This window comes from Talpa europaea (assembly GCF_964194135.1).
Source record: "Talpa europaea genome assembly, chromosome: 14".
In the NCBI taxonomy this organism is placed as follows: Eukaryota; Metazoa; Chordata; class Mammalia; order Eulipotyphla; family Talpidae; genus Talpa; species Talpa europaea.
The window spans coordinates 9,825,525-9,838,531 of NC_140082.1; the positions used below are offsets into that span (position 1 = coordinate 9,825,525).

General features: G+C 51.4%; 1 protein-coding gene across 1 annotated transcript in view; it reads right to left on the reverse strand.

Moving 5' to 3' along the window:
* KSR2 (kinase suppressor of ras 2) overlaps nucleotides 1–13,007 on the reverse strand; it is a gene marked incomplete at both ends in the record, with an annotated part of 336,254 nt that overhangs the window by 41,917 nt on the left and 281,330 nt on the right. The window contains 4 exons of the mRNA XM_084253306.1: nucleotides 2,311–2,678; nucleotides 4,507–4,555; nucleotides 7,401–7,473; nucleotides 8,031–8,072. Coding sequence (XP_084109432.1) covers nucleotides 2,311–2,678; nucleotides 4,507–4,555; nucleotides 7,401–7,473; nucleotides 8,031–8,072 — 532 coding nt within the window. The remainder of the gene's footprint in view (nucleotides 1–2,310; nucleotides 2,679–4,506; nucleotides 4,556–7,400; nucleotides 7,474–8,030; nucleotides 8,073–13,007) is intronic.

Below are 13,007 nucleotides of genomic sequence, written 5' to 3' on the forward strand. Positions count from 1 at the left end.
CAGATAAGGAACCTGGAATGGCCAACAAGTGGATGGTGCTAAGAGGGAGAGAGGGGTGTGCAGTGCCCCTCCCTGAGATAAATATATAATGACACAATAATATGGACTAAATACCACTTCTTTGGGGCTCATCTGGCTTCTTCACACAAAATACCAAAACACTTCAGAGACCAATTACATGTCCCAAAGCTGCAGAGTCTTTATCACAGCGCCAGGAAAAGGCTGCGCTATTTGTGAAATCTGCAGGCAGTTATGGTGCTGGGGAGGGGGCCCTGAATTTGGTACATAATAGAGAAGGGCTGCAAGCGCAGCTGGCTTGCAGGACGAGCCACACAGTTTCATAATGACCACTCGCTTTTCAAGGATGGCTGCTAACTGAATCCATCCACTTCCAATTAGCCAGTCTTTGGAAAAGTGGGTACGTGAGGCTTGGGTAACTGGGATCCACTGAAACAATGAAAAAAAAAAAATTGGAGGACAGGAGGCAGAAGGGCCTTAGAAGGGCCAGAAAGAAGGGAGAAGATAGATTTCTCTAGGGATGGAACAAAAAACTTTAGCAGAAGGTAGGGAGCTAACCAGAGAGCAATGTGGGGTAACAGTTTGGTGGAACCAGAGGGCAGAACATGGGCGGGGGAAGACCACCTTCCAACAAGGATTCGTGCACCCCAAGTGCAGGGCTGTCAGCTAAAAGAAGCTGGTCCACACTGGCTAGGAGGGGAGGAGGCGAGGAGCTAAAGACAGTCTGGAGGTGGGTTGTCAATGGCCACACTGCCCCTCTCTCTGCCTCTCTGCCCTGGCAAAGTGACACTGTGAGCCCCACCCACAGTGAGAGCCTGCTGCACTCCTTACAACAGGGCAGACCATGCGGCTTGCTCTAGCCAACAGACACCTGTCAGCGTGACACAGCAGAGAGGTGGGAGAGCACTGGGCATCAGGACTCACCTCCCGCTGACATGGAAGCCCGAGGCCACCCTGGATGAGCCCCAGCTGCTGGGGACGGGAGTCATGCAGGCAATGGCAGTACCCTGGCAGATGTGCGGGCATCTGGCCTCCAGCTGACCAGCCCATCGAAAATAGACACAACCTAGAGCCCAGCCATTCAGCCTGGTCCAGCCAGGACAACTGTCCACAGAACACAGTAATGACAAAGTTTGTCGTTCGTAGAAGCATCAGCTAATCAGACAGCTCCACCCCTGAGTACTAGCTGTGCCGATTAATGGAGAGTCACTTCTGTCCCGCCTGGAGTTGAGAAGCACCCTTTCCATGTGGCTTACAGAGGGCTGGAGCACCATCCCTGTAGCCCCATCCTTGCAAGCACTTCGCCCTTCGGCACACGGGCTCCAGGCCACCCGCCATCTGTATAACCAGTGGTGACAACAGCACTTTCAGTCATCAAGGTCTTGCAAAGGGACTCAGGAGGCTTACGTCACAGGAACAGATCAAAAACACGACAGCACTTCCCTGAGCCCAACGCCCACGTTCCCGCACCTGCTAAGAGGCAGGGCTTGTACACTGGGAGCTGCTGTACAAAGAGGGGTCCCGACCGGCCTTGTGCTGAGGCCAGTCCCAAGGCAACAGGGCAGCGCACGCCGGAGTTAAAGCACACACCAAAGGATTGTCTCACAACTGCTCAACTGAAACCAAAGCTATTTTTTTCAGTGCCCCACAATCCTAGGTGAGGCTTGAAAGAATAAACCCAAGAAAGCGTGATGGTGCCATTTTCTTAACTAGCCTTTCTGTTCAGTTACACACCGTGGATGTTGGAGCAATGGGGAAGCCTTCATCCATGCTCTGCTGCGTTAGTGGAAGCCAGAACAGTCCTCATCCGAGACCAATCTCAGACTAACAGTGGAAAAACTAGGGTCCACAGGCCAAATGCAACCCCCGCCTGGTTTTACAAGTAGTTCTATGGGAACCCAACCATGTACATCCACTTACTTCTCGTCCGCAGCCCTGCTCCCACCAGAGCAACTGCTGAGCAGCTGCTATGCCAACGGTGTGGCTCCCCGAGCTCTTAGTGGGTACTCTGGGGCCCCTGATTTAGTCTCATCCATCCGCTTTACACAGGGAGAAAAGGTGGCTCAGACATCCTTCACACAAACTAGGAGCACAGGGGAATCTAAATTTCTGACTCCTGCAGCACTCCCCAAGGCACTGCACCACCAGAGTTTAGCATTAGACATGTCTTCTGGAACTGCAGCTCTTAAAACCTCGCAAGCTGCGATGCAGCACGGGAGATGTCCTGGCCGCCAGAATGCTAAGTTAAGCAGAGCCCCGCTTCCCAGCAGGGCGGGAGCCGCGCGGACTGACCTGGTGATGATGGCCAGGTGGGGCGGGCTCATGCAGGCGCCCATGAAGAGGACCACGTTCTCGTGCCGTGTCTGCCGGTAGGCCATCACCTCCCGCTTGAAGGCCTTCAGCTGGTCCTCGTTGTCCCTCTCGATGTCGATCAGCCGGATGGCCACCTCTCCATGCCAGCGGCCGTGGTACACCTGGCCGAAGCGGCCCTTCCCGATGAGCTCACCGACCTCCAGCTGCTCGAAGGGGATGTCCCACTCCTGGAGGAAGATGCTGGTCTGGCTGGCCTTGCGGGGGAAGCTCCGGGCTGAGAGCAGGGACAGGTTCATCTCCTCGAAGTCATCCTCCGACTCCTCAGCCTCCTCATGGCCCTCTTCATTCTGTGGCCAGAGTGGGCAGACAGGTCAGAGCTGTTTCTGCTACGGCCCACCTGCCCACGAGGGCCGGCTGGGTCCCGGTGCCTCTCTGGGGTCACTAAGTCCACTCTGGGCTCCTGCACACCTGCATCTATTCGCCCAGGTAGCTCTGGTCTAGAACTGAATACGACGAAGGAGCTGAACGGGAGATCACCGCAATCCAACTCTCCATGAGCCAGGGGGAAACTGAGCATCAGAGAAGAGAAATACTAGAGAACCATCTAGTACCTTCTGGCTGGCTGAGCTTTCCTGGTTTGGAGACTGACAGTCCCACGCCACAGTCCCTGTCAAGTCTGGGTGAGGGCCACCCCGGAAAGTGCCTGCTTCGAGGTCACACCGCCAAGCAGGGAGAGGAAGAGGTTCCCACGACCCGAGCACCCCGGGCCTGCCCACACTTCAGCGATGTTTCACGCGCCTGACTGTGTCTGTGCGCAGTAAGGAAGTTGGGCTGAAGACAGACACGCCGTGCACCAGCAGCCCACGGGTACAGCCCTTGGCATGGAGAGCCTTTTGCTCCCCCAGGGAATTGGAACTGCTGAGCTAGAAACTGGAAGAGACCGGAGCTATCCTGCAGAGGCCAGAGCGCAGTGACAGACCGTAACTGGGAAGGCAGACGAGGCTGGGAAGGCAGAAGTGAGAGGGAGAGGCTGACAGAAATGCTGAATGGTCAGACCCAACGAGCTGGCATCTGGCCTCTGCCTGTGAGCAAATTACGTCACTTGTCTGAGCCTTCCTACCCTCGTCAAGAAGTGGAGCTAACAAAAATCTGCCCCTGGAGGAAGGTATGAGGTGCCCGATGAGATGAAGCCTGTTACATGTTTGCACGGACCCAAGCACCTGTAGGAAACCTGCATCAGAGCATCTGAGAAAATGCAGATTTCCTGGTCCTGCTCTGATCTACAAAATCCAGCTATCAGTAGGCCAGGGCAGGGAATCTGCATTTTCATCTTGCCCACATGACAGGGTGATACTCAGGTGTGACCACCACGATAGTTAAACCTCCAGGCCTGGGATTACACCTTTCCAGTATGGTGTCTGGGGCTGGGGGCATCCTGGTGCTTGAGTCCTCCTGCCAGAGAGGGGGAGCAGCAGGTACCCCAGCCAGTGGGGATCCCCAGGAGCCTGGAGTCTGACAAGACAGCTGAGAAGCTTGCCTCTGGGCTGAGTGCAGGGCTTTCTGACTCCAAGCCTGAGCAGCTGCCCCTAACGGCTCACTCAGAACACGGAGCTTCTCCAGGAACATCTGCAATGGCTACAACAGTTCCAGAAGAGGACATGATTTTCTCTGGAGCTTTGGACTCTATTCCTTTTAGTTTGCGCTGTGCCAGCAGGCAGAGGAAGGGGTCTGAACTCCAGGTTCTCACGCAGGATGTTTCATTTACTCCCCCAGCATCTCTGGCAGGTGGGACAAAGCCCCAGAACATTCTCAATAGCCTGCCAAACCCAACGTTTGCGTCCCCCTCCCCCAATGTATTCTTTTGAAGGCAGCGGGGCACATCCCCCTTGGTATCCACCGGGCGGGCCCTGAGCTGAAGTTTCAACTAAGAATGCAAATCTCTTGCCAACTTCCGCACAGCCAGCTTTTCCGTGATGCATGCCATGTAACGGGCCATTAGGCTCGGCGCCGGGAGGGCCAGCGCCTGTTAGCTCCTGGAGTTAGAACATCCATCAAACAGGCCACTGCTCCCCAACCCCCACCCAAGCCCAAGTCTGCATCATCACAGACTTCAGTGGGCTTTGCCACGTCTGGGCAGCCCTTGGAAGAAGTTGCTTCACGCTCTCCGTTTCTCACCTCCGAGGTTGGCTCCACTTCAATTTGAAGTAATGGATTTCCTTCCAAGCTTTAAAGAGAGAGAAAGAAACGTAACCCTGAGGTCAAAGGTGGGCCCCTATACTGAGTTAATCCACGCAGGAAGAGTCACCGCCAAGCCTTCATCAACTCTGGTGTCTAAAATAATCCATAACCTCGCCATAAAGTAGCAGCGTGCACGGACACTGCTTGCAAAGGATTTGGGGTGCAGCTCAGGCTCATTTTTCTTTATTGCTTTGGTTTCCTCTAACCCAGCTGCTCCCTGATGAACTGGCCTAAATGCCCTGCATGGAACAATCTGCAGAGTTCCGGGTGTTCGCTGGAGAGAACTAATCAGATCTCCAAAGTTCACTGAGATCTGGAATCTTTTGGAAGGATCTTTGCATTCAGTTGGTTGCTTGTTCATTCATTCTTCCACCAGACCCGATTTACAAACCAGGAACAGTGGGAGGCCCCTCCAGAGATGCAGAGTTGGAACCAACCTGGCTCCTCACTTGAAGGAATAGTACATGGCTCCCGGGGAGGGCAAACAGTGACTGGGCCACTGTGAGGTGTGAATTCAGCAAGAGGAGCGTGATGGGAATTCCCAGGAGAGAGGGCTGCTGCCTGTGTGTGAAAGTTCAGTGTTTGAGCGGGACCTGGTCAATCCCAGTGAACTGTGTGGTGGACGGGAAGACACAGGTAGGAGAAGAGGGGGAGGGGGGGAGGGAGGGAGACAGAGAGAGAGAGACCCATGATTCATGAGCTATAGTTGTGTTCTAAGTTTGGGGACATTCTGGGTATAGGTGTTGGGGGTCCTATGGGTATGTGTGGGTGAGAAATAAGTGTGTATGGAGCACAGAGGGGGTGCCCTGGGCTGCGCTCTGTGCAGGGTTATCCTGTGCACATGTGAGCTGGTGCACACAGTGGGGATGCGGGAGGCATGCCGCATGTGGATGATGTGACTTCGTATGTACTAGGGGTGTAGGGCAGTGCTGGAGAGCGGTGCTGTGGGGGAGCAGAGGGGCAGAGTGCGCATTAGAGGTGTGTTTCAGGATGTTGAGGGAGAGGAAGCCTGGGAGTGTCTTGGTTGCTGGAAGCACAGAGGAGCTGGCTGTGGTGGGAAGAAGGATCGTGGTGGATGTCACGCCCCCTTCCTATGGGGGGGCCTCCCTTATCCTGACCCTCAGACCCCAGGAAGCTGCTGACCCTGCAGAAAGAGTCAGTCTACTTGCTGGAGAGGCTCCCGGTGAGAGGGCGTCTAGGATTGCAAGGCCCAGAAGGGGAGAGCAGCGTTGGTCACAAGGGGCATTTGCCACTATCACAAGCAATTATTTCTAGTACAGCCTGGGAAGGGGGGATGAACGGCACCTTGACAACTGATAAGCTGGGCATCTGGCCCCCTGGTGTGGAACACGCAGCTGGAGCCCCTCCTTACACCCAGTGACAAAACATGCAGCCTCCTCAGTTTGCACTGAGGCGTGATTACAGCAGCAGGGGCTATTAAATTATCCCCCTTCTGCAAAGAGCTGGTTCCTATTACTCCAGGCACATTTAAGCAGATCCGCAGGCAGCTACTGCCTCTCCTTCACTGTGCTCCCTGACTGTCAGTTAATAACCTGGAGCTCGTCGTGCACAAATTGTGGGATTGGTTTATGTGCATCAGAGAAACGGCCTGGAGCTGGATGTCAGCACAATATCCCCTGGCAAATTGCTGCTTCTTTGATTTCAGAGATGTACCATTTGGGTTGTTAACAAAGTCGGTCCAGATAGGCTGTAGTAGTTAGGGGAGCCAGAAGAAAAACCAAGCTGGCAAAACTGGTTTTCCCAAGTGGGGAAACCAGTTTAATTGACATCAGGGCCCCGGCAGGCCTTAGACTTTAATCACAAGCCACAAAGTTAAGGAAAGTCATTTCACTTTGGCTGCAGGAGGCATTGACCGCTGGGTGGAGGGTCTGTTAAGGCCACCCCAGAGCACTTCCTTCCTGCTCTGCTGACCACAGTGAAATGAGTATGTGCAAGATCCCAACAGAGAAATACAGTATTAAGGAAATTGTGCCACATTGATATGATATTTTACAGCCACTAAAAACAATGCCTAAGAAGAGCCTGAACAAACAGGAAGAACGTGTAGGTTAACACGGCAGCTGGAAACTGCATATAACACATGGCCCTGCACGAATCACGAGCTGTGAGATTAGGGGTCATTGATTTTTCTTTCTTTTCATACAGAATAGTCCAAATTTCCAAAAATAGCTTCTGTTACTTTCATAGTGGTATACACCAGGGGTCAGCAAACCTTTCTGTGAAGGGTCAGATAGTAAATATATTAGACTCTGCAGGCCATGTGGCCCCAGACTCAACTCTGCTGTTACAGTATGAAAGCTGCCACAGACAGCATGCTGTGAACAGGCAGGGCTGTGTTCCAATAAAACTTTATTTATAAGTTTTGTGTGACAAATGGAATCTGACCCAAAGGTTGTGGTTTGCTGATCCTTAGTTTAAACCTAAATTACACTTTTTTTTTAAAAGGGAGGGGGGGAGCAATGATGTTGAATAACCGCCTTCTCATTAAGCTCTAGCTATCATGTGAGTAAAGTTGTCTGCTCATCTGGGGGAGAGGCCTGGGGGGCCCTAAGGAAGTCATCTAGCCCCTGAACATCACATTACACAGGCGGGGGTGAGGGATACGAGCAGAGCTGACCTGGGGGGCCAGCGGTGCCCCTCTCTGGGCTGTCACTCTCCTTACTGCCTGAGTCATTCCCTATGTCTCTTTGTCCCCTCCCCATGCTTCCTCTCCCCCTCCCCACCCATCCCTCAATTTCAGGAACAAAAAAGAAAACAGAGAACCTGAGCATTCTGAAGGACGGGAGGGGCAGTGGTCTCTGGTCACTTACATTGGATTCGAGGTCACCGGATGCAGGATGACCTGGGGTGCCCGGGTTGGTGTCTCCGGCACCGGCACCACATCTGAGAACCAGGTTTGACAGTCAGAAACCAGGCATTTAGTCCACACCCATCCCCAAAGCCTGACTCCGCGGTGATGCTGGCAGTTAGCAAATTCTCACAAGATCGTGGGGCATTGTGGCTGGCCAAGGCCCTTTTTCTCTTCCTAGACCACCTGGACTTGACCTGTACAGGTGCACCCGTGTCTCCCCGTTGTTGTAAGGGTCCCCATCTTCTGGCTCGAAGCACCCACTGGTCACCTCTGATCCTCTGTATTTCTGGGGTGGCTCTGAGTTCATGTGGCGCTGGGGTTCACAGCTCTCAGTGCTCCACGCAGGCCCTCTGGCCACCATTTCCCTATCATGTGGCTCTGGACCCTCCTCACCATGGCCCAGCCTCCCACTGCAGCCCCCTGCTTGGGCCTTTCCTGAGACCTGGGGCCTCCCTTCATGTCTACGTCCAGCCACTGTCCTGGGCTTCAGGGATTCCACCACCACCCTCTCCGAGTTTATCCACCAACATTCGCCTCCATCCACCGCAGCCACTCCATGCCCCACACGCCTGGCTCTGACGAGACTCACCTGGGAAGATGAACTGCTGCTTGTACTTGTAGTAGTGGGACGCTTGAGAAAGAAAGAGAACACCAGAGTGAGTGCCGCCCCAGAGCTGTCTCCTCGGGTACCATGCTGGGCTCCCAGACCACCAGGAGGGTTCTCTGCCCACCCTCGACAGATTCCAGGTATCCGCAGACACCTCCAGGTTCCGAAGGACTGAGAATATGTTTGACGAAACCAGAGCCCTAAACTCCAAGCCAACCCCAGTCCCACGAGCACAAGCCTATGCTGATTAGATGCACAAGGACACACACAGAGAAGGTGCAGAAAGCCATGGTTGAACGTTGTTTCCCCGCTGACAGAGTGACTGCAGTGGCTTTTAAAAATACTTGATGGCCACAGTGAATGAGAACCTCCCACGGAAAAGACAAGTGGTGACAAGTGCTGGTGAGGACACGGCGAGAAGGGGGCCCTTGGCACTGCTGGTGGGGATGTGAACCTGCAACTCCTACCTCTGGGTTCATAGCCAAAGGGGATGAAATCACTATCCCAAGAGCTATCTGCACCCCCATGTTCACTGCGGCTCCATTCACTGCAGCCAAGACATGGAAACAAACTAAGTGTACATCGATGGATGAAAAGGTAATGGAGCTTCCATATGACCCAGCAATTACACTCCTAGGAATCTACCCAAAGGACACAAAATCATTGATTCAAAAGGATATGTGCACCCCTGTTTACTGCAGCACTATTACAATAGGTAAGATATGGAAACAACCCAAATGCCCCAAAATAGATGACTGGATCAAGAAGATGTGGTACATATACACCATGGAATATTACTCAGCAATCAAAAAAGATAAACACATGCTATTTGTAGCAACATGGATGGCGCTGGAAGGGATCATGCTCAGTGAAATAAGCCAGAAAGAAAAGAGAAAAATATTGGATGGTTTCACTTATAGGAGGAATGTAGGGGAAGTAAATAAGGTATCAGGAAAAAAATAATTATAGCAAATTAAAAAACAATTAATGGTCAGCTATTCATCAGAGACACTCTGTGGGGGGTGGGGTGAGGGGGAGAGGGATCAAAACAGGGGAGAGAAGAGCACAAGGGGATTACATCTGAGAGGAGAAAGCATATATTGTACAAAAAGAATGATATAAAATATATATAAAATTTAAAAAATTAAGTAGAAACACATCAAAAAAAGATAATGTAATATATATATGTACAAAGGAGTATGATTTAGCCATAAAATGAAGTTCTGTTATTTGCAACAATATGAGTGGCCCTTGAGGACATTATGCTAAGTGAAATGTCAGACAGTGAAAACAAATGCTACATGATCTCACTTATATGTAGAATTTAGAAACAAACTCATGGAAATAAAAAAGAAAGTTTGGCAGCTGCCAGAGGAGGAGGCTCGGCGGGGGGGAGGGGGGTTGGAGGAAGGTGGTCAAAAGGTACAAAGTTATAGGATAAATAAGGCCTGGTGGCATAATGTACATGGTGGGAACCACGGTTAATGAGACTGTGTTGTATACGGAAAGTTGCTGAGAGTACATCTTAAAAGTTCTCATCACAAGGAAAAAAATTGTAACTATATGAAGTGATAGATGTTAATGAAACTAAGTGTGGTAATCACTTCAGAATTATGCTTCTATATTCCATCATTATGTCCTGCTCCTTAAACTTATGTAATATCATCATGTCAATCATATGTCAAAAAAAAAAAAACTGGAAAAAAACCCTTATGCATTTTCTGTGTTTTCCAAATATTTGGCACAGAGCATTGTATTATTTTTCCTCTTGCTGATGAAATTACCACAATCTGGGTGGCTATCAACAACACGAATTTACCCCTCTAAGGTTTTGGAGGTCTGAGTGTTTGAAGTAAGTCATAAGGGGCTAAAATTGAGGTGTTCACAGACACATTCTTTCCGGACACCCCAAGGCAAATGGGTTCCCGGCTTTTCCTGGGTGTTGATCTGCCTCTCTTAGCTCATAGCCTGTCACTCCAGGCTCTGCCTCCCTCCTGACATCACCTTCTACTGTCTCTGACCTTCTGCTTTCCTCCTAAAGGACCCTCGTGATCACATGAGAGCCCACCCAGATTATCCAGGTTAATCTTTCCATCTCAAGACCCTTAACTTAGTAAGCGGTGCCATACAAAGTAACATGTTCACAGATTCCAGCATTAGAATGTGGTCATCTTTGAGAAACATTATTCTGCTCATCACAAGCAAGAATGTCCACCAAAATATATATATAAAAAACATTTCCTCAACTTCACTGCTGATTCTTGTCCAGAGGCCAGCTGGACAGTCACCCATGTTTCTACTGTCATCACTCCAAGTGGGGTGGAGCGCTTGGCACCCGAGGGTGTAAGGGGAGGTGACAGGTCACACAGAGCTTCATATCCCCCAAATAAAGGGAGGAAGCAGAGCACGCTCAGAAAGGAGCCTGAACCAGAGACTATAATTCCAGAAACAATTTAATTCATTCATGGACAAGCTGTGGCTGGGAGCTGGCCCACCAAGTATAGGCACAGTGGCTAAAAGTGGAGGGCCTTTGGGGTTCAATCTGTATTCTTTCTTTGGCTGCTTGTAAAAGCCTGAGCAAACTCTCCCCAAGTCTCTGTTTCCATGTACGTAAACTGGGGATAACAACAGCCTCACCCTACAGAGCTGAGGTCATCACCACTGGGCAAGGGTGTGTAGCAAGTGCAGAGTAAGGCCAGGAACACATCATTACATTGTGCTTTGCAGAGATTGCATTGGTTTCAGTCTGAAAGTGGGTGGCCAGCCTTGGGTGCCAGTTTATGGCGCCACCCATGGGCACCAGTTCATCCAACAGCACGTGCTCACTTTGTTTCTCTAGGCCCCATCTAAGAAGGCTTGCACGTTGTTTATGCAGACACAACGCCACTGCACACTTCACAGCCTTCAGTGCGGTGTAAACATAACCATTATATAGACTGGGAAACCCAAAGATTCACATGACTCTATATTGCAGCATGGGTTTTATTACGGCCATCTGGAACCCACCTGCAACTTTTCTGAGGCCTGAATTTGCTGCAATGAATAAGCAAGTATCTTTCTAAGTTCTCTTAACTAACAGACAAGCATGATTTATAATTAAGAGGTTGGACAGTAAGGGTTGGACAGTTTCAAAAGCTAAGGCTAAGACATCAGCTGTCCCTGAGGCTGGAGAGATGTATAACTTCCCCAGCTCCCCACTGAGCAAGCCCGGGGCTGGAGGGGGAACCAGGATGAGGGGGAACCAGGATGAAGCAGCCGTGGAAACGAAGCTCATGTTGGTTGAATTAAGCCACTCTCCTTTAGCACAGCAATCCCCAAATCTCCCAGAGAGCTGGCAGCCACGTGGATGCAGCTTTAATTCTGGAAACTGAGGTACCCAGGTGGGGGAGGCAACTCCTTTAAGACCACAGAGCAAAACTTTAAAAGAAAACCAACCTCCATGATTCCAGGGCCTTTCCTTCCATTAGATGACCCAGGCTTCCTCACGGCATACGATGATTTATTAGTCAACAAGGGTCTAAAATTAAAAAAGGAAAAACTACCCGGGGCTCTCAAGAGGCTTAGCTGATCCCCAGCCTCCCCGGGCTCCAGCGGGACGGGGATTCGGTGTCTGCAGAGCCGAGCTGGCAGTTGCCTTCTCCGGAGAAGGCGGGGCTGGGGGTGGACAGCAGGCACTGCTCTGAGAAGGGTCAGGTGCCAAGCACAGGACACAGGCACATGCCTTCATGTACAGTCACCCCCTCCTCAAGCCCTCGGCGTGCCGAGAACAGCTCGTTCCTGCGAGGGAGAGGATGGCCAGAGGAGTCAGAACAGGAGGAGAGGCCCTGAGCCCTATTCGTGCTGATGAGGGACGCAGCAGGGGCGGCGTGGAGAGCCAGCCGGGGAGTCCAGCGGCTTGCTCAGGAGCGCCAGTGGAGCCACACAGGATGTGGGGGACGGGAAGGCAGAGGCCAGAGAGACCAGGAGTCCTTTCAAGAACTCCCACTCCCACTGTAACACCTTCCCAGAGAGAAGCCTGAGTGGCCTTCTAGAAAGAGGAAAAAAGGATCAAATCTAATCCTTGTGATTGCCTCCATTATGTCTTCAATGAAAGCAAATTTCTTCCCACCACAGGCCTTGCCAGGCTCCCCTATGCAGCTGAGTTTCACCTGGTGCCGCCTCCCCTCTTGTGATGGCACTAGAGCATTTTTCAGCTCTTTCCTGTGGCAGGGCCTTTGCACATGCTCCCTCCTCTCTGCCTTCTGAGCTCAGCTGCTTTTGACCTTCAGCCTACACATGCTCTCCTCCTAAATGTGCTGGCAGCACAGCTCCAGCCTGCACACCACTCACCACAGGTCAGACTCCTACATTCACGGCATGTTTGCCCTGTTAGCGCCCGTCTCTCCACTGACCTATAAACTCCACGAGAATAGTCTCGGGGTGGGGGGCAGAATAATGCCCCCATGGTCCCTGCCCAGGAGTCCCCATCCTAGTCTCTGGAAACTGTGAACATTACTCCTCATGGTGAAAGGGACTGGGCAGAAGTGACTGAGTTAAGGATCTGAGATGGGGAGATGATCCTGGATTCCCTGCGTGGGTCCTAAATGTTCTCACAAGGGTTCTCAGAGAAGGGGGCAGGGTCACAGTCAGCGAGAGGTGAAGGTACATGACAATGGAAGCAGAGGTTGGACAGGGCCACAGGCACAGGAATGCCAGCAGCCTCTAGAAGCTGGGAAAAGGCAAGGAAGTAGATTTTCCCGTAGAATTTGCAGGAAAAACAATTCTGTCCAACACCTTGAATTTTAGCCCAGTGAAACGGATTTTATACTTTTCTCCTCTGTACCTGTAACGTGATAAATTTGTGCTGTTTTAAGTCTCTAAGTTACACTTTGTTATAGCAGCACAGGAAACTCACAGGGGGCACAGCTGGTTTGTGAACCACTCCAGTATCAAGTACATAGTAGATGCTCAATAAAAAGC